This window comes from Pogoniulus pusillus, chromosome 2 (assembly GCF_015220805.1).
Source record: "Pogoniulus pusillus isolate bPogPus1 chromosome 2, bPogPus1.pri, whole genome shotgun sequence".
Classification (NCBI taxonomy): Eukaryota; Metazoa; Chordata; class Aves; order Piciformes; family Lybiidae; genus Pogoniulus; species Pogoniulus pusillus.
This window is the reverse complement of record NC_087265.1, coordinates 48733360-48760260: the sequence shown is the minus strand read 5'-3', so window position 1 is coordinate 48760260 and position 26901 is coordinate 48733360. Positions and strand designations below refer to the sequence as shown.

Sequence of the window (26901 nt, the reverse complement as noted above, 5' to 3'; positions counted from 1 at the left end):
CCTTCTAGGACAGGCTTCTTTAGCCTTTATGCCTTCAAGTATGTGCCAATGCCCACTAGAGATAATGTCCTGGTGGCTTAAGGTGCTGGGATAGAGTCCCTTCCTGCCAGGGGAAGGTTTTGCTGCCTGCAGTGATACCAGGCAAGAAGGGAAGACTCATCCACTGCTTTGGACAAACGGAACAGGTTTCTCTTGTGCCAAATCTGGCACAAAAAAAGCTGGGGAGGGACTTTTCAGGATATCAGGGAGTGACAGGACTGGGGGGAATGGGGTGAAGCTGGGGATGGGTAGGTTCAGGCTGGAGGTGAGGAGGAAGTTGTTGAGCATGAGAGTGGTGAGAGGCTGGCAGGGGTTGCCCAGGGAGGTGGTTGAGGCCCCATGGCTGGAGGTGTTTGAGGCCAGGCTGGCTGAGGCTGTGTGCAGCCTGCTCTAGGGTAGGGTGTCCCTGGGCATGGCAGGGGGGTTGGCACTGGCTGCTCCCTGTGGTCCCTTCCAACCCTGACTGAGTCTATGATTCTATGAAACCTCCTTGGCACTGGGGTCTCACAGACACTTGGATTGTGCACTAAAGCACAGTACTCTTCCCCACGGACAGTCTCAGTTCCCTGTGTGGGGGCAGTCAGGTCTGTGGGGTGCTCACAGTGCAGTGCTGGCTCCTGGGCACTTGTAGTCCTTTCCACCATCTCATGTGAGCAAAGTGGAGCCTCCTGTCCTACAGGTATAACCTGTCCTTGTCCTCATCCTGCTACTGCCTCATGCATGCTGTGCTCAGCCACGTAGCTGGGCTCTGTGCTGTTCACTGCCAGCACCTTCCAACCCATGTGTCACCTGCAGACCCGGCGAGTGGCGATGTCACCTTCCTGACTGTCAGTGCAGGTGTCTTCAGGACTCACCAGCACGGTCCCCTGCCCGTACTGCCCTGCCTTCTGCCTTGCTGACCTCCCTCCCTGAGGTGCACATCCCTAGCACCACCCTGGCACAACCCCTGCCACCAGCCAGACACAGCACAGATGTCTGCACTAGACTCCTGCATGACAAGGCAGGAGCTTGCTAGCTCACACTCTTACACCCATTAAGACAGGCTGAGGCTCAGGTTCACAGCAGCTTTGCTCCACTCTCACCCTGAGACTGTGTTCACCAGTGCCTGTCTGCTCCTCAGAGGTGCTCATATGGGGGAGGTCACAGGAGATTCTGGACTCTTCTGCCCGAAGCCAGCATGAGGCAGGCTCCTTGCTTGACTCCTCCAAGCCCATCTGCCCCAAGGCTTTGATGGCTCTCACAGATAGGAAGAGAAGCACAAAGGTCTGGCTCACTGTGATGTGCTCACTGGTCCCAAGAGGCTGCACAGCATTTCATGGCATCCAGACTCCTCCCAAAGCTGCTTCCAGGGATCCTGGGGTCTCTTGAGCATTCCCACTTCTGCAGGAATAGCTTGTAACTCCCTGCTACTCACCTCTGCCTGGCCCCTAGAACTGGTCCCTGAGCAGGACAGGCTGTTTTGTAGGTCTTCCTGACTGCTGGTCCTGTCCAACACACCCAGCCCCTGGTTTTTGGGCCAGTTGCTGTGGGTGAGCAGGTCTTATCTAGCTCCACAATCCCCCAGACTGTTTCCAGTTCTGGACACCCTCCCAACCTACATCACTACAAAATCCTTTGTGAAAGTCATGGGGGAAAGACAAGAAACATCCAAGGCTGGAAGTGTGGAAGTGCCTTGCGCTTTCCATGGCCAAGTACTGGCAGGGAGAGGCCTGGGAGAGGCAGCCCCCCCCCTACTTGCTCACTTCCTCAGCCACAGCTTTGCAGGCCGAGCTGGCTCCTCAGCACCTGCCTCCCCAAAGCCTGTGAGCCCCCGGGGCAGGGTGCAAGGAGTGACAGGTGAGCTGGCAGCAGCCTGACTCTGGCATCCCTTGGTGCTCCTGTAAAACCAAGCCCTTTGCCTGCTGTGTTGCTGCTGGGACCAAGTGGCAGACATCAAGAAGAAGTAATTTGCTGGGATTCTTCTGGCCAGACATGTCCTGATGCCCACAGACTGCTCCCACCTGTGTGATGGGAGACACGTGCTCTGATGTTTCTCGACACCTGGCATCCCAGCTGGCTTGTGGTGGCTGGAAACACTGGTGGCGGCATTGGGTTGGTGTCTCTCCAAGACCTTGGAGTCCATGGGTGCATATCACCTGCTCAGGGCTTGCCCTTCCCAGCACACAGGTCATGAGACATCAAACACACAGGGTTTCTGCAAAGATTACCAGGGAATCCAGACAGGATGAAAACAGCTCTCAGGGGAGGAGTGATGCTCTGCCCTTCCCCTGTCCCACTGCTCCAGAGCACTTCGGCTTTAGGCAAGTCCTATCACATACCCAAGATGGTGTTGCCCTGAATCACCAAGACTGCCTTCTGCTGCTGCCCAGTGGCTGATAGCCTTTTTCAGCAGAATCATAGAATCAAGCAGGTTGGAAGAGAGCTCCAAGCTCAGCCAGCCCAACCTAGCACCCAGCCCTAGACAAGCAACCAGACCATGGCACTAAGAGCCCCAGCCAGCCTTGGCTTCAACACCTCCAGCCACAGCAACTCCACCACCTCCCTGGGCAGCCCATTCCAATGCCAATCACTCTCTCTGCCAGGAACTTCCTCCTCACAGCCAGCCTAGACTTCCCCTGGCACAGCTTGAGACTGTGTCCCCTTGTTCTGTTGCTGGGTGCCTGGCAGCAGAGCCCAACCCCACCTGGCTACAGCCTCCCTTCAGAGAGCTACAGACAGCAATGAGCTCTGCCCTGAGCCTCCTCTGCTGCAGGCTGCACCCCCCCAGCTCCCTCAGCCTCTCCTCACAGGGCTGTGCTCCAGGCCCCTCCCCAACCTTGCTGCCCTTCTCTCAATGCCTTCCGCCACTGCAACATCTCTCTGGAATTGAGGAGCCCAGAACTGGACACAGCACTCAAGGTGTGGCCTGAGCAGTGCTGAGCACAGGGGCAGAATGACCTCCCTTGTCCTGCTGCCCACACTGCTCCTGAGCCAGCCCAGAATGATATTGGCTTTCTTGGCCACCTGGGCACACTGCTGGCTCATCTTCAGAGCCAGAAACAAGCCAAGTGGTCTGTTTTCCAGGGTTCTCTGATCTCTGAAAATCCCTCTGAGCTTCTAATGCCTGCCTCTGAAGGCAAATTGCTCTGTTCCCAGCACAGCTCAGGGAGGAGAACCCTGAGCTGAGCTGATGGGGTAGCTTGGCTCCTCTGCTTCATGGCTCCTTAGCAGGGACATAATCTTTCAAGGCTTACTGTTGGCTGTGCCTGCTGCAGAGCTGACCTGGTGAGCCAGGTCCTGGTGACTGGGATGTGCCTACCTCCAGTTGAAGCAGCAGGAGCTCTGCTGGGCAGCGAGCAGGGACAGAGGGCATGCAGCAGCTTCCTGCCATGCCTTAAATGGGGGCTATACACACAGTCTCAGGGCCTTGGGATAGGATGGGAGACTGTTCCAAGAGAGTTTTCCAGGGAAGGGATGCTAAGCCAGGCTCCTCAAACTGGATGTCCCTCAGCGAGGCAGACAACAGCTTCCATCACAGTGGACTGAGAATCTCTTCCAACCAGCACTGCTGCAAGCTTCCCCAGTGCCCAGCACAAGCACATACAGCCCAGCATCTGGAGAGGCTCTGGCTCAGCCTCGGCTGGGCTCAGCCCAAAGTGCTGCATCGACTCACTTCTGGCCGGGACAGCTCCCGCTCTACAGCGAGCACAGAGGCTGACTGCAGCCCAGCCGGGGATCGAATGGCAAAGGCAGCATCCCACAAGACCTCAACGTCTGTCCAGCTCCCAGCGCTCTTCCTGGGGCCAGCCCGGCCCGTGGAGCAGGGCTGGTGTGGCTGGGGCTGGGAACACCCTCTCTGTGGCTTCCCCCCAGATGAGGAGCGGATGACGGCATGCGCAAGCTGTTCCGACGGCAGGAATGTCCTTTCTTCCTCTGCCATGTGGTGGCTGCCTGAGTGCAGGCCTCCAGATCAGCAGCTTCCGTGTGGCTTTGCCACTGCAAAGTGTGCCCTCCACATCTGGCCTGGATGCTCCACAGCTGCAGGGGCTGCACCTTCCTCTTCCCAGCGCATCTGGGTCAGGTGAGGCCAGAAGTACGGGGAGAGGGGACAATGGTGCTTCACCTCCCACAGAGAAGGGTCTGGGGTCACAGACCCTCCTGCAGCTGGAGAGGGGACCCTGTGCTGTCTGTCATGTGCCCTACTCTGCTATAGCAGTTCTGCTTACAGGGCCAGAGGGTATTCTTTACATAACTATAGGGACCTCCAATTATATAGTCATGGAATCAGAGAATCACAGATTCAGATGGGGTTGGAAGGGACCACAGGGAGCAGCCAGTGCCAACCCCCCTGCCATGCCCAGGGACACCCTACCCTAGAGCAGGCTGCACACAGCCTCAGCCAGCCTGGCCTCAAACACCTCCAGCCATGGGGCCTCAACCACCTCCCTGGGCAGCCCCTGCCAGCATCTCACCACTCTGCTGCTCAACGACTTCCTCCTCACAGCCACTACGAATCTCCCCTCATCCAGATTTGTTCCATTCCCTCCACTCCTTGCACTCCCTCACAGCCTCAAAAGTCCCTCCACAGCTTTTTTGTAGCCCCCTTCAAGAGAGCTTGGAGCTCTCTCCCAACCTGGTTGATTCTGTGATTCTGTGATGCTTTAGAAATGCAGCCCCACTGATTGTGGCATCTGTTCCAAGCGTGTGGAAGGCTCTTTGGGTGGAGGATCTCCCAGGCAGGGGAGAGCAGTGGGACTCTTCACTGCAGATCTTACACAGTCAGTTCTGAGACGAAAGTTAAGGAGAGTTTCCAGGGCTGGGCTGTGGGACAGCAGGCAAAGGAAGGGTTTGGAACAGATCCTGTGGGTAGGGTGGGGTGAGAGTTCATCCACCCATAGCACAGGAGCACGGCAGCCGCTCTGCCCCCAGCCTGTCTCTCCTCTGCATCAACAGCGGTGAGGTTTGGGCACACATTTATCGAAACCCCGCAGTGACCGCAAAGGGCTTCCACACCCCGAGACACTGCTTGCACCGCGGCTGCACGACCCAAGCTGCTTTTGCACACCTGTTGGACTGGATCACCTTGGAGGTCTCTTCCAACCTCGTTGATTCTACATGCTTCTACATGCTTCTGGTGATGGGGGGGCAGGAGGCTGGCACACGTGCCTGCATGCGTGTGTGTGTGTGTGCACAGGCGCCGGTGCCAGGTAGGCGCCCTTGGCGTGCCACACGCCTGTGTTTGCGTTGTGCCTGCCATGTGTGTTTCAGGGCACGTGTGGGATCTGGCAGCACGGCGCGGGCGCTGCGCGTAGGCTGGGGGGTGTGTGTTTCACACAAGCCCTCGTCTAGGGCTGTGGGTTTCATTCAGAGAAAGGCAGGGCCTTTGATGTCTGTGTGTGCATGGTTGCTCTGCGGGCATCTCCATCGCTGCACGCAGCCCACATGGGCGGGGGAGTGCTTGCACATGTGTGTGTGTGAATGTGTGAGTGCATGTGTGTGTGTCTGTGCATGTGTGTGTGTATGTTTGTGTGTATCTGTGCTTGTACATGCATGTGCGTGTGTGTGCATGTGTTTGTGTGTGTGCATGTGTGCATGCATGTGCGTGTGTGTGCATGTGTTTGTGTGTGTGCATGTGTGCATGCATGTGTGTGTGTGTGCATGTAAATGTGTGTGTTTGTGTGCCTGTGTTTGTGTCCGTGTGTTTCTGTGTGCATGCATGTAAGTGTGTGTTTGTGTGTGTGTGTTTGTGTGTGCGTGTATGTGTTTGTGTGTGTTTGCATGTGTGTGTTTGTGTGTATGTGTATTTGTGTATGCATGTGTATGTGTGTATGTTTGCATGTGTTTGTGTGCATGCATGTGTGTATGCATGTAAGTGTGTGTTTGTGTGCATGTGTGTGTGTTTGCATGTGTGTTTGTGTGCATGCATCTGTGTGTATGCATGTAAGTGTGTGTTTGTGTGCATGTGTGTGTGTTTGCATGTGTGTGTGCATGTGTGTTTGCATGTGTGTGTGTGTGCATGTGTGTGTGTGCATGTGTGTGTGTGCATGTGTGTGTGTGCATGCATGTGTGTGCATGCGTGTGTGTGTGCATGTGTGTGTGCATGTGTGTGTGTGCATGCGTGTGTGTGCATGCATGTGTGTGTGCATGCGCGCGTGTGTGTGTGCATGCATGTGTGTGCATGTGTGTGTGTGTGTGTGCATGTAAGTGTGTGTTTGCATGCGTGTTTGTGTGCATGCATGTGTGTGCATGCGCGCGTGTGTGTGTGCATGTGTGTGTGTGCATGCATGTGTGTGCATGCGTGTGTGTGTGCATGTGTGTGTGTGCATGTGTGTGTGTGCATGTGTGTGTGTGCATGCATGTGTGTGTGCATGTGTGTGTGCATGTGTGTGTGCATGCGCGCGTGTGTGTGTGCATGCATGTGTGTGCATGCGTGTGTGTGTGTGTGCATGTAAGTGTGTGTTTGCATGTGTGTTTGTGTGCATGCATGTGTGTGCATGCGTGCGCGTGTGTGTGCATGTGTGTGTGCATGCGCGCGTGTGTGTGTGTGCATGCGTGTGTGTGTGTGTGTGCATGTAAGTGTGTTTGCATGTGTGTTTGTGTGCATGCATGCGTGTGTGTGTGTGTGTGTGTGTGTGCAGCCCTGCCCGGTGTCAGCTCAGCGTCTCAGCCAGCCGCCACTCGGAATGCCTGCCTCCCAGGCTGCGCTGCAGACGCATCCATTTGGAAGGCATTTCTGCAGACACTTGAAAGCGTTTCCCCCGTAGCCATGCTATTTCGCTGGGAGAAGAATAGGAACTGGGCACTTTATCTTTGTTAGCAGCTGGGAGCCTCTTGGGGCAGGTTTTGTCTAGGCGAGGCTTCCCCCGCCCCTGCTCTTATCCCTTGTTCTCACTCGTCAGCCCTTTCCAGAGAGGAATGGGTCTGGCTGGTGGGGTCCTGCAGCTCTGCTGCATCCCAGTTTCTGTCGGTGGTGTCCCCCAGCACCGTGGGCCACTCCAGCCCACTCCGGGAGCAGAGCTGGGACAGAGCAAAGCAGGTCTCCTTCCTTAGCTGCTTGGTGAGACCCGAGAGTCATTGTAGGCCCCAAGAACCCCTTTAATTGCATCAGTGGGTTTGGATTTGTCTTTGGCTGTGGCTGGCTGGAAGTCTCGAGGGGCTGGGGAAGGGGATGGAGGTGGGTCCATGACTATGTCCCTCTGGGAGGACTGGAGCTGGATGGGTTGTCAGCAACCCTTCCCTTCTGGAGCTGCTCATCACCAGAAGAACTCAGGCCTGCACCATTAATACCCAGTAACCATGACAACTGCCGTGGAGCTGTCATCCTGTCCTCAGGCCAGCCACCACAGGGGTCCTCACAGAGGGGTCTCTGGGCAAAAGCTCTCTCTGAATCTGTGCTGGGTGGTATGGGGGTTGTGCTTTGTCCACTGCCAAGCCCTGCGGTAGTTTGGATGGGATAAAGCACTGCTCCCTGCAGGGTGCTAAGGCATCCCTGGGCAGGGCCAAGTCTGCTGCCACCAGGAATGGGGCAGGATGCTGAGGCTACCTTGGCTGTAAGGAGGGCTTTGAGAAAAGATGGGTGCAGAGACAGTCTCTGCTCCCCTTCTGCTAGCCCAGATGCTGGGGATTCAGTGAGACAGCAGGGCGGGGGTGTTGGGGGCAGACTGCCTCAGGTAACATTCCTTCCCACTTAAAAGGAGCCATAAATCACTCACTCTTTATTAAAAGCTCTGCCCGACTGGGAGCGAAATGTCAGGAGCATAAATCAACTCCAATGCTCTCTTGCAAGGGTCCTAGCTTGCCAAGGACTGCTCCCTCCGCGTCTCCAGGTAGGGCAGGCCGTGGGCATGCTCTTTGAGGCCATCCCCACCCGACAAGGAATGGGATGCAGGTCAGAGGCCGGCGATGGCAGCTTGCAAGAGCCCAGCCTGCCCGTGCAAACCCTCGCCGCGGCGGGAGGTGAGGAACAAAAGCACGGCCAGTCTAGGGGACACGGCTTGGATTGTTTTTGGCACGACTCCTCCGCTTCCTCCGGCACCCCAAGGCCGCAGGGCAGCACCCGAGCAGCACCCAGGGTAGCACCCAGGGTAGCACCCAGGGCAGCCCCAGGGCAGCCCCCGCAGTCGGGTGCGGTAACGCCGCCTCAGCGCCGGTGCGGCTCCGGCGCAGCCGCATGCAGAGAGCACCCTCTCCTGGGGCCACCGGAGAGGAGAGCTCTTCTCCCACCTTCTCGGCGGCGAGGAAGATTTGCCTTCTCCAGTCACCCCCTGCTCAAGAACAAAAACAACGCAGGTGAGGCCAAACACCACTCGCAAAGCCACTGCTACCCTGCTACCAGCAAGGATTTTGCCCTGAAAGATGGAGGCTGGTCCCATTTGGCATTTCCTCCCTGGCCCAGAAGCAGGTCTGGGGGAAGCAGGCTGCAGCAGGAGGGAAGCACCCTATCCCAAAACCCTAAGGCCAGCTGTGCATGGCAGGCTGCCCCTGCCTGCCTCCTGCCTTGATGAAGCTGGGCCTGGCAGGAGGAGAGAGGCAGGAGAGAGTGTGAGCAGAAGGAGTTGCTTATGCAGTGGTGAAGCAGCCAGCACAGAGGTAGCTGTGCTTGCTTCCCCATCTCCTGTTTTTCCAGTTAGATGTGTGGCTTAATATAGCAGCACTTACATTGTAAAGCATCGCTCATAAAACACAGAGGATGTGCTGTGTGGGAGCATTTGCAAGCCAATCCCCATCTGCCTTTTGATGTTGGCTTGGAAATCACAGCGTCCTGGCAACGGCTGCTGGCTGGGTTTTGCTTGCAGCTGGGCTAGACCTTCCCCGAGTGTCAGCCTGCAGAGTTCTCCAGGCTCTGGTCAAGCTTTCTATCCATTCCAGGATCTCTGTCTGAAGCAGAGTGGATGGGAGCTGCTGGTGGATACTGGGAGAGATGTGTGCAAACTAGCTGCAGACCTCAGGCCATGCCTGGTCCCGCAGAAGCATTTCCTGAGCAAGGAATTGTTGAAGGTCAGGGACTGGGCAGTGCCCAGCGGAAGTCTGAGAGAGGAGAACTAGATGATCTTCAACATCCCTTCTAACCCAACCCATCCCTGGTGCCCAGCCTCCCAGAAGAGGAGGCTCAGGGCAGAGCTCATTGCTGTCTGCAGCTACCTGAAGGGAGGCTGTAGCCAGGTGGGAATTGGTCTCTTCTGCCAGGCAAGCAGCAACAGAAGAAGGGGACACAGCCTCAAGCTGTGCCAGGGCAGGTCTAGGCTGGATGTTAGGAGGAAGTTGTTGTCAGAGAGAGTGATTGGCATTGGAATGGGCTGCCCAGGGAGGTGGTGGAGTGGCTGTGCCTGGAGGTGTTGAAGCCAAGGCTGGCTGGGGCACTTAGTGCCATGGTCTGGTTGGTTGGGCAGGGCTGGATGCTAGGTTGGACTGGAGGAGCTTGGAGCTCTTCCTATCTGGTTGATTCTATGATTCTGTGAACTCATTGGCGCCGACAGCACCACCTGTGCATACTGGGGATGCAACAAGGACTTCTGCAATGAGTTTGGTCTTTCCAGACACTCAGCTCCATCAGTTCTGTTGGTAGGAGAAATCACTGCCTTGGCAGCACCCAACAGTGCTGGCCTTTCTCAAGTTACTTCCTCAGAGGGGAAGCAGCCTGACAGAGAAAGTTACTTGGGCAAAATCAGGCCAGGCTCAGGCAGCTTGCATGCAGTCATACTATGTGGGAAGGCTGAGCACGGGGAGGAGGGCTTGGCTCTGTGGGGTACCACCGGGCTGGAAGAGGCAGCCAAGGATAGCTCATCTTACTATCTCAGACCAGGCCTTGGCTGTAGAGGGAATGGGCTGTGGCAGGGTGGGGGAAGGGGAGAGGAGGAAGGAGCTGGGATCTTCTTTCTTGGAAACAGCTGGGACTCTTCCATCAAAGGGAAGGAAGCCCTAGGCGCAGGGCCACAGCCTTTCATGAGCCGCTCACTGCAGTCCCTGGCCCTCGTGGATCTGTTTATCCTGGCACAGGAGATACCATAAACTGCAGCCCTGAGCTGGCCTGTGGAGCACGACTTTCCTCCCTGCTGCAGCCCCAGCAGCGGGGCTGGCATGCCTGCCAGAGGCTAGGAGGGAACCACCGCCTGGGCAAGGCTGCCAAGCCCAGACGGTTTGTGGCCATTGCCCAGCTGGGCTGTGAGAAAGGTGTCCCCATCCTGTGTGCCCATAGTTGGCAGTGAACCCATCTTGCTCCCATCAGCTTTTCAGGGCCATGCCCAGTCCCCATGCAGCATCACTGCAGCAACTGAAGGTCACCAGGGAACACAGGACGTGGGGTCTCAGCTCAGCTACTCTTGAACCTGTAAGTTTGTCTGAACTCAAGGGGCCAAAACCAGCACTGGGAACTGGTCACCATAACTGTCCAGCACCCCCAAAGGGTCTATTTAAGAGTCTTTTCCAGCTGGGCTGACCCAAGGTGTCCTGTAGTTTCCCACGTTCCCTCCTGTCTGCCACCTATCATATTTTGCATTTCTCCCTCTATCTTATCTCCCTCCCAGCTCACTCCTTTTCAGCTGGTCTCTTGTTTTCCCTCTGCCCTCTCTCTTGCTCCCTAGCCCCACCTGCTCCAGCTTCAGCCCAGCTCCTAAACTCCCGTGCTGAAGGACCTCGAAGCAGGACCCTGATAAGGGGCAGACCAAACAAGAACCTTTTGTGCCACGTTCAGCTCATCTGCAGAGACTGGTCAGAGACCTCGTCTGGGAAGAGCAAGAGTGATACATGGAGGGGCCGAGCAGCTCAATGCCTTCATGCAGTGCTAGGCATGCAGCATGATCCTGCCTCGGTCTCCCCATGTCTCCAAACATCCTTCCCCTGCCCCTGCTTGCAGCAGCATCCCTCCTTCGAGCAGGGGAGGGAGCAGGGCCGGCAATGAGGACTGAGTCAGGGAGGGAGGGCACACATCCTGCTGAGAGATGCTGTCAGCACCGAGCCCTGTGTGCACAGCAGGCCTGGCAGCCAGCAAGTGCAGGGAATAAAGTCCTGCCCCCTCCCATCCCGCAGCCGGGTTAATATTCGCTCTAACGACAGACGGCTCCTTTTATCCTTTCTCGCGCTCCCGCCAGTGATTTAATCTTGGAACAAGTCGTGATTATTTCCTGTACAGCTGCCTCCCTCGCTCCCACCGCAGAGCAGGCTGCGCTGCGTCCCACGGGGCAAGGGGCAGACCCTTCTGCAGGCACTCACCGCTGAGGGCAGGAGCGATCCTTTACAGCTCTTTGATTGCTGGGGCCCTTTGGCTCTGACTGTCACATGCTGGGAGTCCCATGAGGAGATGAGAGGAGAGACAGGATGCAGTGAGATCCCTGCATGGAGCTGAAGAGCATCAGAGGGGAAAACGGACTGTGGAAAGCAGAGGACCATTGAGTGCACCCTCAGCAAGCACTGAGTGCACCCTCAGCAAGTTTGCTGATGACACCAAGCTGCATGGTGCATCAGACAGGCTGGAGGGCAGGGATCTGGACAGGCTGCAGAAGTGGGCACAAGCCAAGCTGAGGAGGTTCAACAAGACCAAGGGCAAGGTCCTGCAGCTGGGTCGAGGCAATGCCAAGCACCAATCCAGGCTGGGCAGCGAGTGGCTGGAGAGCAGCCCTGAGGAGAGGGACTTGGGGGTGCTGCTGGAGGAGAAGCTCAACAGGAGCCAGCAGTGTGCACTTGCAGCCCAGAAAGCCAAGCAGAGCCTGGGCTGCAGCAGGAGCAGTGTGGCCAGCAGGGCCAGGGAGGGGATTCTGCCCCTCTGTTCTGCTCTGCTGAGATCCCACCTGGAGTACTGCATCCAGCTCTGGAGCCACTATGACAAGAGGGCTGTGGAGATGCTGGAGAGTGTCCAGAGCAGGGCCAGGAGGATGCTCAGAGGCTGCAGCAGCTCTGCTGTGAGCACAGACTGAAAGAGTTGGGGCTGTGCAGGCTGGAGCAGAGGAGGCTCCATGGGGACCTTCTGGTGACCTTCCAGGATCTGAAGAGGGCTACAAAAAAGCTGGGGAGGGACTTTTAGGCTGTGAGGGAGTGCAAGGAGTGGAGGGAATGGAACAAATCTGGAGGTGGGGAGAGTCAGAGTGGCTGTGAGAAGGAAGTTGTTGAGCATGAGAGTGGTGAGAGGCTGGAATGGGTTGCCCAGGGAGGTGGTTGAGGCCCCATGGCTGGAGGTGTTTGAGGCCAGGCTGGCTGAGGCTGTGTGCAGCCTGCTCTAGGGTAGGGTGTCCCTGGGCATGGCAGGGGGTTGGAACTGGCTGCTCCTTGTGGTTTCTTCCAACCCTGAGTGATTCTCTGTTTCTCTGATTCTGATTCTATGACAAAGGGGTTTTCCAGGTCCCAGCTTCATGCAGCATGTCTAGGTCTCTGAGAGGAGGTTAGAATGTCTCAGATCGGCTCCCTGGAGGTAGCACAGTGTCAGCACAGAAACACCTAGCCCTGGATCCCTCCAAGCTAAAGTACAGGACAGATGGATCTCAGTCAATCATTTTGCAGCAATCCCAAGCCAAAGTGCCCAGAGGCAGTGAGAAGGCAGACAAAAGATTTAGCCTCATGGCCCTTATCATCTCACAGGGCTGCAGTGCTTGCCTCGATGGACTCCAGGCTCAGAACCACAGAGCGCACGGCCTGGGATCCCATCAACAGTCACATCAGAGGTGGCAGCATGGCCTGCAGCAGTCCCAGAGGGTCGGGGGCCTTGGGGACCCCCATGCAGCTGGGAGATGCAAGGTCAGCTTTACGTGTAGAGCTTGGCAGGGGCTGCAATTGACTGTACAATGAATGCAGTCAGCCTGAAGCGTGGGGAAAGCATGCGGCCAGGACATCAACGAAGACAATCTCCTGAGCCTCCCTTGTGTGACTGCTGGGGAGAAGGCTTCCGAAATACCGGCAGTATCCACTGTTTACCTGCACGTGAACGTCCCTATCCTACCAAGCAGGTGGAAATAGTGGGAAGTACCACCCGGGACTTGCTACCAGAGCATGTGTACAGAGCGTGCACACTTGTCCTTCACGGCCGCGCTGCCTGGGTGGCTGGGGGAGACGAGGACCGCTGCTTCCCAGGGCACGGGAAAGCAGCAGGAGCCCAAGGCTGGCCCAGGGCCATCGCAGCAGCAGCAGCAGCAGCAAAGTGCGGGGTGCAGCGCCACCTGGTGGGCTGCAAGGCTCCCTCCGCCAAGGTGTCGCCGGCTCCTTCTGCCTGCTGCGAGGTGCCCTAAGAGCTGGAACCGATGGCCCTGCCGTCCCTGCCACCACTGAGAAACAGAGCCAGGAGACAGCAGCCTCGCTCTGGTGTTTGGGCTGCTCTGTCACTTAGGGATGCTGGGGCAGCGCTGGCCTGCGGACGCATGTGCGAAAGCCACTGCATGCACGCAGCTGCATCTACACGCACACAGCCTTTACAGGGAGCACCGGGGCAGCTGGTCCAGACCCGACTATGCCCTCGGGACCTGGTCTTTGCATGCGGTGGCTCTCACGTGTCTGGAGGAGGAGGTTAAATGAAAGGAGCTACACTGTTGCCAAACGGGAGCAATCCTGGGGAGCTTCCCTGTTGAGCTCCTACTCACCAGGAAGGTGTGGGAACAAGTCGCTTCTGGAAACCAAGAGATTTCAGCTCAGCACCTGATCCGGATCAAATCCCTGCTGCCTGCTGAGGAGAAGCACTTGTGCAGCTGCTTTCCTTGCCCAGTGCTTCCTTCTGCCCTGGTCCCACAGCTCTGGGGTGCCCCTCACACACGGCACTCTGTAGCATCCCTTCCACCCCACCACCGACACCTCAGCCCCTTCACCCACAACCTTTTCCTTAACAGGAGACCCCAGAGATGCACCCTGATTCTGTGCAGGCTGCAAGCTGGGTCTTCACAGGCAAGAAATGGATAGTGGGGAAGAACTACTACCAGGGCAGCAACCAAACACTTTCCCACGGACAACGAGCAAATTCCTCCAGCCTCACCAGTGCCCCTGACAGCCACAGAGCCTCCCCAGAGCGGGGAGGGCAAAGAGCTGTAATAACGAGCTGGGCACGGATCCGCTGGAGCAACGTGTGCCAGGTTGTCTGGAGCCCCGGGCAGGGCAGACCGTGCCCCGCCGAGCTGCGAGGAGGACTGCCGCGAGAGGGCAGCAGAGCGCCGGCTCGGCACCGACCAGGCGGCCCCGCAGCGGTCACGGAATCGCAGAATCAACCAGGTTGGAAGAGACCTCCAAGATCATCCAGTCCAACCCTGTCCACTTGATTAGACCATGGCACTAAGTGCCTCATCCAGTCTTTTTTCAAACACCTCCAGGGATGGTAACTCCACCACCTCCCTGGGCACCTGATTTAGTTGGGCAATTAATGAGGCAGGAGTTCCAGCACCACTTCGCCTTTTCCACCGCACCTGCCCCTGCCCCACCCTACATCTAATTTTCCCCTTTTCACCCCAAACCCAGAGCACCTGGGCTCTGTTGGAGTCTCCTCCCACCCCAGGTGTGACCACTTTGTCCTCCTTTCCCACTCCCCTTTATAATCCCCCTCAGGAAAGGCAGAAGCCCTAAGCTTGCCCAATTGGGCAGAGGATCCTCCTCCCATCGTGACTGGTGAGTGCCCATGGTGCACGCTGGGTGAGTGGTGGAGGTGATCTAAAGGCCGGGGGGCCTGCTGGCCCCCCGGTTAGGTAGGCTAGAGACTCAATGATCGCTCTAACATCACCCACGGGTGCTGGCTGGGTCTCCTTACTCTCCTATGTTTAGCTGCTGCTTTCTGCTCACTTACGAGGGTCCCGCAGCGCCCCCTGCGCCTGCCCCGGAGCCCCTCCCGAGCAGCTCGGGGACTCGCACGACGACACCCCACCGCTTCGGGGGCTCAAGTTCAGAAGCCCCCCAGTGCCTCCCCACGCTGAGCTGAGAGGAGTTCTCCTCATGAAGCCCTAAGTGCCTGCAGGGACGCAGACAGGTGGCCTCTTCATTAACCTCTCCCAGCCTGCTGGCACAAGACCGCAGAGATGTGCCGGCAGGCATTTGAATAGCCCATGGCTACACTCGGGCCTGTTTCCTGCAGAGCTGAGACCTTATTCCCTCAAGGGCTTCCATAGCAGCAGTTCTGGAAGGGACACGGACTGTGGGGACTGCCCCTGCCACAATCCCAAGCTGTGTCCCATGCGGTACCTGCCTCCTCACCAGAGAGTGAGGGCTGCCCAGGGTTGAGGAAGCTGAGATGTCTTTCCGTGCCAGTTCAAGGCCTGGCTCTGCACTGCATGTTTTCCACCCAGAAGAGTTGTGTTTCTCTGGCTCTCCAACCCATTCCCAGCACTCCAGTTTAGCAGCTTGACAAAAATAGCTCCTCTCCAGGAGCTGCAACAGGCCTGCTCGACTCATCTGTGCTCAGCTCTGCTGCATGAACCCAGGACTCGCCTTGGAACAGGGACTGCACAAGCTTTGGTGTCTCTGAAGCCATAGCTGTAGCCCTTCTCTACTGAGAACCAGGAAGGTAAAACATGGAGGAGGACCAGGGATGAAAAAGGGAGAAGTGCCTGGGTGAGGGCGCTCAGAAGCACAAGCAGATTTCTCCTGCCTGGGTATTGCAGGCAACCAGCCAGCTAGGTCCTCTGGGGCTTCCCAGGGCTTCCAGCTCAGGCCAAAGCTCTGCCAGAGGTTGTCTGCCTTCTGTGAGGGCTTGGGTGGGGGAGCACCAGAGCTGTCAGATCTGCTCACTGAGAGATGCATCAAGACTGTGAGCTGTGTGCCCACTAGTAAAGCAGTGCAGCTCAGGAGCTGGCTGGCCATCCGCTGCCAAGGAGACAGTGCTTTTCTCTGTCTGTCTTTGCCAGTGCAGACAGACCACAGCACAGCAAGTGAGCTATTAAAGAACAGCTCCAGCCAGCCAACACATGCTCATTCATCATCCTGGAGCAGGCAGAGGGATGTGCCAGCTGCCTTCAGCCAGTACCCCTTCACAAAGCCCATGCCAAATAGCTCAGCATCATAGAGGGAGTTTGGATCAGACTAGAGAGCCAAGAACCCTCCAGCATATCTTCTTATGTCCTGAGGGTGCTGAGAGACCTGTTCTTCCCCAGGCTCGGAGCTCATGCATTTCTTAGTGACAGCCCCAGCACAGAAGCATCACTCAGAGGCAGTTTGGAGAGGATGTGTGGGTTGGCATGGGATTCACCAAGGTGTTACCTGCCTCTAGGACCCACCCCAGGCAGGTAGAGCTGCATGGGAGATTGGCTGCCAAGCACCTGCAGGGAACACTGTGGTTCCTGCAGGTCAGCACTAGTTCTTTTAATGTCTTTGTGCAGTACAGCCTGGTTTTACCCCTGCTTCCCGCCCCTGGTACCATTGTCTAGCTGCCAAGTATCCAATCCTGATGCCCAGCCAACATTGCTGGGTACCAGTGTGCTCCAGCTCCCCATCTGGAACACCTCTCTTTCAGGAAAGGGATACCCTTTTACCTAACTCATATTAGGGGCTTGGACAAGAAACAATTCCTTTATTGCTGCTGCACATAGCTAATGTGTATGTTGCCTTAGTTAGGGTAGCAAAAGATCTGTGTATACCAACAGCTTCTGAGCAAAGCCACCAACAGCTGAAGATTTGGCCAAGGGCAGGAGCCTGAAGGCAGCTTTGGGACTGACTGTGCCTGAAGCCCTACTCTGTTCCTCCCTTGCATCAAAGGGTATGTCATTCCAGCTGCCTCAGGTGGAAGTCTCCATTCTCTGGGGAAGAGAAATGCTGCCCTTCTCTCCTGTTTTGTGCCTTTCCCTGACAACTGCCCATTTACAACCAAGATCTAAAGGAAGAGCCAAGAAGAGATCGCTCCAAGGACAGAGTTTGTGATGCATCATTGCCTGTCAGCTTCAGGGCTGGAGCCTGAAGAGTAAAAACTGAAGAGGAAGGAAAAGATTCCACTCTTTCACATGGAAAAGCAACTGCCTCCCAGGTAAGCTGCAAAGCTGCTTCTTTGCTTGCTTGAGAAACATTCTGCTGTTCTTGCAGAGCCTGGGTAATTCCCCAGTGCTTTCAGGAAGCCCTTGAGCTCACTGACCTCCTCTATGCCAGAGCTGCTCCCACAGCAGGACACAGGCAGCTGCAGGCACAAGGGAAAAACTGCCCCTGGAGCTCTTCTGCTGCTCACAGACAAGGCCTCAAGCTGCATCACTGAACAGCCCTAGGATGGACTTCAGCCAGATTTTCCCTGCTGTGAGGGGTAGGAGGTGCACACAGGCTGACTGTGTCATAACTGCAATCCCAGCCGGAGGAGGCAGGGAAGCTCTCTGGGCCCCATCCTCTTTGTAACAGGTTGCAAAGTCCAAGTCATCACTGACAAACACAAATAACTCCTCTTAATGAGTCTGGGGAGTTCAATTTGGGAGAGCTCACAGAGTCTGGGGGCGGCTTCATATGTTTCAAACACTGCAATCTGAGAGCTGTTTTGCTCCAGCAGGAGCAAGCAAGTGTGCAGGAAGGTCTCTGCTTCCTCACCTGCAAATTTCAGCTGTGGGTTTCTAAGGAGTCCATTTTTTGTACACCTGAAAAATCAGTCTGTCCTTAAATGTGCAAAGACAGTGAAGACTACAAGCTCCTTCCCATCCCCTCCCCAGGGCTCCTCCATCTTCTCGGCTAGGTTGAAGCCAGCTCTGTATATTTAAACATTCTGACTTAATCTTCACCAGGATCCTTGTCCTGATTTTCTTCTTCTGCATTTGTACCCCTTTACCAAATGCTCCTGGTTAATTCAGACCAGCCTCAGCTGGCCTCAGGTTGGGGATGCTGGCCCAGATACACTTCGATTCTGGCCACTCCCAAAGCAAACCTCTGTGTGTGGTAGTCTGCTTGCATACGTGCATGTGCATTGCAGACCTCACTGCAGGTTCCTGCAAGGAAACAGCAGGATATGGCTACCCATAGTGCAGGACATGTGGGAATGGGACTTTGTCCCTGTTCCCTGCCACACTACAGAGGACACACTCTATGCCCTGTCCCCAGATACGCAATGTTAACTCCAGGCATTAGGAGGCTCAAATGGAAGTCTGAAAACACGGCTCTAAGCTTGTGCTTTCCTTCATTGAAAACACCTCCAGCATCAGCAGTGCTGGAGGAAGTGGGGACGCTGGCTTAGCTCCTCCCGGTTGGTAATTCATTACCGCCTGTTAGCTCAGATCCATCCGGCAGCACCTACATCCTGGCACAGACGTGTTAATTTCACACATAAAATGCTGTATCCAAATGCATCACTGAGACATTCTCCCCGAAACCTTTACCACGTGCCTGCTTTCACGGCACTTTACATGCAGCAGTCCTGCTAATGGGGGTGTTTTGTTCCCGATGCATGCCTGGCACCCGCCTTAACAATCAGAGCTGCAGAATCCATCTTCCGAGAAGGACAAGGGGGAATCTTCCTGCAAGAGGCAGGGAGGCAGCAAGCGGAGGCCACAGGTTTCACCCATGGAATGCTCAGATGAAGAGAGGGAGAAGCAGCTCGCGTGCGTACGGCTGGTTTATCTCATAGCATTGTGCAATGATGCAAAGGTGCAGCCTTGCTTCCCGGCTCCCTCAAGGGGTCTCCCCTACAGACCTGGACAAGGTCCCTTCCCCCTTCTCCTGACTTTGGTCTGACGGCTGTGACTGACAGTGTGGTGGTAAATCCTGCCTCCAGGAAAAGCCAGTGTGGGTGCGGGACCCAATGCTTTGTTCGTTCGCACAGCAGGTGTCGGAGGTGCTCCCGCTGCAGACAGAGGGTAGCCCAGGCTGGCTGCAGCATGGCTTTCTGTAGAGGTTTGTCCAGGGCCGGGCTGGCTCTCACAGAGCCGAGGCTCTCCCAGCAAGCCTGTTCATGGCGGCTGCCAAGCCACAGCCCAGCTTTCCCCAGCGTTATGCCTCCTCCTGCAGCTCCCCCAACACAGCTCACATGCTTCTGGTTCTCCATTCCTTTTCATCCTCCACTCTCTCATTACCCAGAGCTTTTCTTTCCTTCTGTGTCCCCCTAGAGCATACAGGGGAGGGTTCTGCTGGTCTGGGAAGGTTCATCCCTCGCCTTGTAGATACGAATACAGAGCAGGACCCGGGTGACCAGTGGAGTTCAGAAGATCCCCCTAGACCCTTCCTGTACCCCCTGTCCTCTCGGCTGGGCCCTGTCGCCCTCGCAGTCCCTAACACTGGAGTGCTGGGACATCATCGCAGACCCCAAGCCCCTCGCACCGCCAGGAGCACCAGGCGAGCTCCCCGTCGGTGAAGGTCATGCCGGGGCGGCGGCTGCCCAGTAGAGCCGCGCCGGCTTCCCCCGCCTCTCCCGCCCTCACCGGCGAGAGGGCGGGCCGCACCGGGTGCCCGTACAGCGGTGATTGGCTGGCGGCGGGTGGGCGGGGGAATAGCGGGGCCGCGGCTGGCTGCAGCGACGGGCGCGGAGCCCAGAGCGGGCGCCGCGGAGCATCCTCGGGTACCGAGGCCCCGGTGCGGGCCGCTTTCCCCTCAGCCGCCGGTCTCCTCCTATGGGCGGTGCCGGTGCCCCGGCTTCCGCACGCCCGTCCCGTTCGGCGTTAGCATGGGCACGGTGCTCTCCCTCTCCCCCGCCGCCTCCTCGGGCAAGGGCGGAGGCGGCGGGGGGGGGTTGCTGGCCGACAAGGTGCCGGGCAGGGTGCCGGGCAAGGGCGAGAGCCGGCTGAAGCGCCCCGGCGTGCTCATCTCTGCGCTCACCTGGAAGCGTCTGGTGGCTGCCTCGGCCAAGAAGAAGAAGAATACCAAGAAGGTGACGCCAAAGCCCGGCGGCGGGGCCCCGGGAGGGGGCCCGGGCCAGCCCGACCCGCTGGTGGTGCAGCGCAACCGCGAGAACTTGCGCAAGTCGGTGGTAGGGCCAGCTGATGGTGCCAAGCAGGGGCCGCTGGCCGTGCCGGTACCTACCGTGCCCTCGGCACCTCAGGAGCTGCACCCGGGCTCCGGCGGGGGCAAGCCGCCACCGCCACCGCCGCCAGCCGGCAGCCGCGGCGCGGGGTCCCCGCGGCGGGTGGTGGTGCAGGCGTCCACCGGCGAGCTACTGCGCTGCCTGGGGGACTTCGTGTGCCGCCGCTGCTACCGGCTGAAGGAGCTGAGCCCCGGCGAACTCATCTCCTGGTTCCGCAGCGTGGACCGCTCGCTGCTGCTGCAGGGCTGGCAGGACCAGGGCTTCATCACCCCCGCCAATCTGGTGTTCGTCTACCTGCTGTGCCGGGAAGCTTTGAGGGGAGAAGACATCGGGAGCCAGGCCGAGCTGCAGGCCGCCTTCCTCACCTGCCTGTATCTCGCCTACTCCTACATGGGCAACGAGATCTCCTACCCGCTCAAGCCCTTCCTGGTGGAGGGCGACAAGGGCCGCTTCTGGGAGCGCTGCCTGGGCATCATCCAGCGCCTCAGTGCCAAGATGCTGCGAATCAACGCGGACCCGCACTACTTCACGCAACTCTTCCAGGACCTCAAGAGCGAAGGCGAGGGCGGAGACGGGTCCAAGCACTGGACGATCAGCTTGGACCGTTAGGGAGGTACCGGGCCCCCGGAGCTGGGGCGGAAAGGGCCGCGCACCGAGGGGCGGGGGAGGCGAAGGACTGCCGGTTCTCCCCCCTCCCGCATCCTCCTCGCCTTCCCCCCTTCCCGGCCGCCAGCTCCACGGAGACGCTGCCTGGACCCTCCCTGCTCCGGATCTGGCCGCTCCGCGCCTCCCCCTTGCGACCCCAGCTGGGGGCTGCGCTCCGAGACACCGAGAGAGCAAAGAAGACCGGGGTCGGGGGGTGTTGAGGGTGCCTGCGTGCCCCTCCTGCCTGAGCGATGATGAGGGAGGGAGGGAGGAAGGCTGCTGAGGAGCGGGGGCCCCTGAGTGCATTTCTCTAGAGCAAAATGGAGCTGGAGACCCAGGGCAGAGGGTAGCGGAGGAGTCTCCCGTGTGCATGCCAACGGCCCCCCAGCCTCGGGCAGAGCGGGGCCCCGCGCCGCCGGAGCCGGGCCCGGAGCTCTCCGTGGTGCTGGAGCCACAGCGGCTCCGCAAACAAAGGCGGGGGGGGGGGGGGGGGGGGGGGCGGCGATGTGGGCGCTGCCTTCCCTAGGGCCCTCCGCGGGGGGACGCGGACTCCCCCGGGCACGGACGACATCGCCCCTGACCCCGCGGGAGCCGCCCGCTTGTCCCTTTGTTCGAGCCGTCGGGGAGTGGGGCGCCCACCCCTCCTACCCCCCGGGTAACACACACTTTCCCCCCCACCCTCCCCTGATGCGCCCCTCAAAACAGGGTCTTGGTGGAGTGATGCCCCCCTCCCCCCCGCCCCTGTCTTGCTGCGGGGAAAGAGATCTGTGCCAGAGGAGGCATAGGGAGGCCAGAGGGAGGGGGCCTGCTGTGGCGGGGGTGGGGTCCCCTCTCCTCTTGCTTTGCTTTGCTGGAGAATAAAGTGGTGGCCTGGATGGGCCTGGTGGTGGCTGCCTGGACTTGCTGGGCTGTGGGGTGCAAGGGCGGTTGAGGGGGCACCCCAAGCTCACATTCGTATCCCCTCTCCTCTCTAAGAGGGACTGGGAGGGTGCTGGTGCCCAGAGGAGATTTTACTCTCTGGTGTGAGTTTGGGGTCAGAGTTTCATCCCTGCTTATTGTACCCAAGGGTGGTCCTGGTCCACCCAGATGTCTTTTGGCTGCCTGTGAGCTCTTCTGGCCTCCATTCCAAATGGAAATGCCTGGTGTCTGTCTGCCCATGTAACCTCCATTTTTTAATTCATTTTTTCTTATTTCCTTCCTTCCTTCCTTCCTTCCTTCCTTCCTTCCTTCCTTCCTTCCTTCCTTCCTTCCTTCCTTCCTTCCTTCCTTCCTTCCTTCCTTCCTTCCTTCCTTCCTTCCTCCCTTCCTCCCTTCCTCCCTTCCTCCCTTCCTCCCTTCCTCCCTTCCTCCCTTCCTTCCTGTCCTTTTGTCTTTTCCCCCCCGCCCCTTCCTTTTCCTCTCACCTCTTTTCTCCCTGTCTCTGCCCTGCAGGCCTGGGCTGCGTTCCCTGGCAGCAGCAGGCTGTGGGAGCTGTGTTGCTAGCCCAGTTACCAGCCCTGTAGTTCTGCAACCCCCCCCCGGGAGAGGGGTGGAGAAGAGAAAGGCTTTGCCTTTCTCATAGCTGATTGCTATGCTTCAGGCTGCAGGGCTTCTTTAGCAGGATCCACAGCACATGCTCATGGGTTGGAGCCTGCATCCAGTGTTTCCCAGCCCCTCCAAGCCTGGTGCTTGGGCTTCCATCAGCCAGGAAAAGCTGTGCTGGCTCGGCAGGTCATGGAGGGTAAGCTGGATTCTCTCTACCTTTGTGTGCATCAGCAGAGCTGCTAATTAGGCCCAATCTGGCTCATTCAAGCAAAGCTGCGCTGCCAGGAAGACAGCACAGATGTCCCTGTGACGGGGCCTGACCTAGCAGGGTGCTGTGCAAGGCTTTTCTGTGGCTGCATAAACCCAGCAAGACTTGTTCTGCTTCCCTCCTCCCTGCTCCTAATGGGTGCTTTTGCCCTTGCCTTTAGATTGACATTCATGTGACCTTATGGTGAGCTGTCTGGGCTAAAACATGCTTGCAGCCCACCCCACATTTAGCCATATCCATGTCTTGTGATGGTAAAAGGTCAGAGCTCTGACATGCTCTGGCTTAAACAGAGGTGGAATTAGAGCCTTAGAGCTCCTGGCTCTCCCTCGTTGGCACTGCAAAGAGGGAAAATGAGGCAGCAAGAGATAAAGCAGCAAGAGTGGTCTGTGGCATTGCAGGGTAACACCCAAGCCCTTGGTGCTGGCTGCCTCCAGCCTGAGCCAGGTGTGTTTGTACAGCGACCCCCTTGCCTCCACAGCTGTAGGGTGTTAAAGACTCATTTGCAGAGCTGAGCAAACTGCCAGCACTGGTGGAGGTTTCTCAACCTACAGATCCCCTTCAAAGACTCTCAGAACCCTTCCAGCCTCAAGCTCTTTTGAAATGCTTGCAGCTGCAGTGAAGCTGTGTCCTTCCCCTCCTCCCTTATGTTTCATTGATTAAGAGTGCTGGGGTTCATTGGGGGATTTAGGAAGAGCTAATTGCAGACTGGTGATTGAAGACAGCTTGGAGTCTCTGGAAATGTCAAGGAACGAGAGATGAGCTCAGATGCTTCCATGCATTTAAATATGTATCATTGACTCAGCCAGAGCCATACTGAAGCAGGAGATGTCTGGTTTTCCCTCCCCCAGAGGACCTTGTGCAGCTGCTGAGGGCAGCAGGGTGGGGCAAGCACTAACCTTACCTTGCCCGGGAGCCTCCTGCTCCCCCCATAGCACAGGGGAGGTAGGGAGGATGTAAGAAGAGGGTTGGTACTGAGAGTGGGAATCCTCAGGCAGGCTTGGAGCCTTGGATTTTTCCTATACCAGAAGCTGCTGCACAATGCCAGAGGGGTCTAGGCTGCAGTGGGTTCGACCCCTCCTCTCCCAGGGATGTCTCTTCTCAAGCCATAGCATCCTTCTCTTGCTCCCCAGGGGTGCATGCTAGGTGGTCCCCAGGATGTGTGAAAGGGGAGGTTCTGTCCAGAGCTTGTAGAGCAACAGCTCTGTGGGACTCCCCTTGCCGTGCTGCTGTCTGTAGAGCAGACTCCACGCACTGGACATGCTGGCTGTGGCACTGGGGCAAGGAGGAGTGGTGGGCAGCTGGAGCAGCCAGCCTGGCAAGCTGTGTCCCCTCCTGCTGGACAGACAGCATGGAAGCTATGCTCTTGCTATTAAAAGAGTCAGAAGCATCCCTCAGAGTGACTTGAGCTGCTCCATGGGGAGGAAACTGCTTTGGCTGAGATAGATCCAGTCCCCAGGTGGCTGGCAAAGGACCTGTCTCACCTCAGCTTTCTGTGCAAGCCTTTCTCCTCTGTTGGGCTGTGAGGATGGTAGAGAATGTGTTCCTCAAGGCAGATGGACGTGGGAGGTCTCTTTTCTGCCTCTGTGGGAGCTACTTGGACGCTGGCTCTACTGCAGCTTCCAACTGTAGCTGCTCTGCTGAATTTGGGATGATTTGTGAGTACAAGTTTCAGGTCCCCTCCCAGCTCCATGGCACTTGAGTCACAGATGCTGGCAAGGTATCAAAAAGGGAAGATGTGGACAAAGTGACCCAGGGAGATGGTGGCAAACATCAGAGGGAACATGAGAGGTCTTAGACTAAACTGAGTGAGGAGATATTTGTAGCCATGTAGTCACCACAGGGTCTCAGCTGCTGCAGGGTGCATGTAGTCTGCAGTAGGAATGTGCACAAGGCCTTGAGCTCTGCCTGTGCCCAAGGTAGCCCAGTGTCAGGCAGGAGACTCAGGCAGGTGCAACAGAAGACATTTGGGTCCTTGCTCTAGTCAAAACATGGCCTGTGGCATTTCCTGGCTGGGGGGTGTGGGACTGAGGAGCACAGTCTGGGGACAGCTCTGTGCTAAGAAGCTGTGGCAGGAGGAGTAGTGGAATCAAATGAATTAGAGCCCTGCTGTGATGGTTAATTCCACTGCCACAGAGCCTGGCAGAACAGAGGGCCAGCACACTGAGAGCTGAGCATGGAGTTTACCCTGTGCTGTCCCCCCTGGCTGTGCCACAGTCCTGTGTCACCCCTGAGGACAGAGGTTCTTGGATAAGAGCCAGACAGGACCAAGCTGTGGCCTGGGGTAGTGAGGAATGGGTGCCCCTCAGGGCTGTGCTCTAATGCAGGACTTCTGATGAGGGAAGTCCTGCATTAGAGCATAATCTGGCATTAGCACATTAATCCAGTCCTCCCTGCTGCCCAGCCCCTGTCCTCGGCTGAGGCCAGCCCAAGGTCTCAGTGCACCGCTGGGCAGGAATAGCACCAGGACACTGTCACCCCAGCAGCCCTTCCCTGGGCACCAGAGAGCAGCTGACAGCAGGGTCAAGGTTTGGGGCTCCATCCAGAACACCTCCAGCTCTGGGGAAGGCAGTGCACAAAGTTCCCCCCAGGTGCATCCAGGACCTGAGAGAAGAGAAGTCCAGGCCAGGAGAAACCTGGGGCAGTACAGCCCCAGTCCTGAGCATGTTTGCAAGGGAGAAAGCAACAGCTTTTGGAAGCAGCATGGTTGAGTCCTTGGTGGGGGGGGGGGGTTCATGAAGGGTTTTGGACCCCAACTGCCTGCACCTGCGGGCTCCATCTGAGCAGCACTGTCACAAAGTGCTTTGTGGGGAGCAAGGCCAAGGGAAGGTGGTGTCTGGAGAGAGGATATGAGTCAGCAGCTTTGGGGGAGGGGGAGGAGGTGGGGGCGAGCTGAGGAGCCAGCACAGCCAGCATGCAGAGAAGAGGAAATAGGTGGAAACTGGGAGACTTGGAGGGGGAGCAGGGGTGGGCAGGAGGCAGCCCACATCCTCCAGGGCAGACGTGACCTGATTGTGCTGTGAAGGCTCTTCCCAGTGTGAGAAATGAAGCCTGTTAAAACAGCAGAGGCTACTCTGTCCCCACTCTGATCTCTTACTTTGGGGCAGGGAGGCTTTGAGGTAATCGGAAGGGTCCTCCTCACCATCCTGGCAAGAGGCTGAGACCAGAGCAGAGCTCAATCCTGCCCTCTTGCAGCTAAGCAAAGCCAGAGACATGACTTTTAAATTTGTATTTTTTTTATAAGTAGGCAAAATCTCCTCTGCTTTTAGTCAGAGAGCAGCAGTAGAAGCTGCCAGGCCACACGCTCTGCTCTCTTGCTCTTCCCAGCGCAGGCTGACTCTTGGAGACTGCACTCCCGCATCTCACCCTGGGCAGGGTACCCAGGAGCTCCCCACAGGTAGGTCTGAAAGCCGGGAGTGCACCGGGTCCACGCAGCCTGCTGCCAGCCACCTGGGACATGCTCCCCACCCAGCCGCTGCCAGGGACGGTGCTCCCCCAAGCAGCGCCCCAGGCTGGGCACCCCTGGCTGGGGTCAGGGATGATGCTGTGCGGGGAGCCGAGCCGGGCTCAGCCCCGCTCACCCATTGGCAGGATTTTGCTGCAGTCTGCTCCGAGCCGGCGGTTCTGGTGACTGAAGAACGCAGCACTGCTGGCAGGCTGGGTCAGACGGGGCTCTGGGGAGGCAGGAGGCTGCATTGGGTGGGAGGTGATGCTCGGTCCCCCGCTCCGGTAAGCACGACATCGGGTGGGTGGGCTGTTCCCAGCGGAGCCTAGGGAAGGGAGCATCCGGCGTTGCCATGGTGACACTGGCTGCATTCTCAGGCAGGTGATAGCATCGCTGGTGCAGTCCCGCATGGGTGTCCCCTAGCTTCCCTCCTGGCTGCTGTTCCTGGGGAGTGCAAGGCTGGTTCCTGGCTTTTGCGGTGGCACTGGTGGGTACAGGGCAGGGGGGCCGTGCTAGGTGAGCTCAGAACAGATCAAAGCAACCCCTCAGCTGCAGCCTGTTACACTGGGCGTGTGCTGCAGTCCTCCCTCTCTAAAGAAGGTGACTCCTCCCTTTACCCAACGAGTCCAGCTTCTGATCCAGCAGGGACCTGGATTCCAGGGCCCAGAATGAGAAAGGAACTGGGCTCACCTGAGCTTTCCTGGAGCAGACACTGGAAGAAGGACAGGAGGGATAGGAGCAGGATGGGGGGTGGGGAGCTACTAGTGACCCACATCCCTTAATCCACATCCTGGCCTGCGTCATGCAATTAGCTGAGCCCCAAAGCAGGCCTCTGGGGGGGCATGGCCCCCTGCCCAGGCTCTGAGAGAGCCAGCTGTGGCCAACCCCCACCCTTACCGTTTTGCCCTTGCAATGCCAAGCTTGGGGAGTGTGTGTGTGTCTCCAGCCTGAGTGCTGGTTGCAATGGGTGTAACTACTTTCCCCCTCCGTTTCACCTCCTGCCATCCCTGGGGACCAGACTGTACAATGCTCAGGGACCCTGGCACGAGGGACTGCCCCCAAGAGGAGACCCTCCCAATTCCTGTAGCTCTTTCCCATGCATGGCCTAACTGCTGGCAGCATTAACTCTCCCACCCT

At 57.7% G+C, this 26901-nt stretch overlaps 1 protein-coding gene across 1 annotated transcript; it reads left to right on the top strand.

Moving 5' to 3' along the window:
- The first annotated feature begins 15390 nt into the window (after positions 1–15390).
- CDK5R2 (cyclin dependent kinase 5 regulatory subunit 2) lies at positions 15391–21405 on the top strand. The gene is made up of 2 exons (XM_064165009.1): positions 15391–16663; positions 16776–21405. The coding sequence occupies exon 2, from the start codon at positions 19529–19531 to the stop codon at positions 20492–20494; it is 966 nt and encodes a 321-aa protein (XP_064021079.1). The 5' UTR covers positions 15391–16663; positions 16776–19528; the 3' UTR covers positions 20495–21405.
- The last annotated feature ends 5496 nt before the right edge of the window (positions 21406–26901 follow it).

Bases quoted from the DNA above. Each gene is read 5' to 3' on its own strand.
- CDK5R2 (XM_064165009.1), top strand. From the start codon at position 19,529: ATGGGCACGGTGCTCTCCCTCTCCCCCGCCGCCTCCTCGGGCAAGGGC.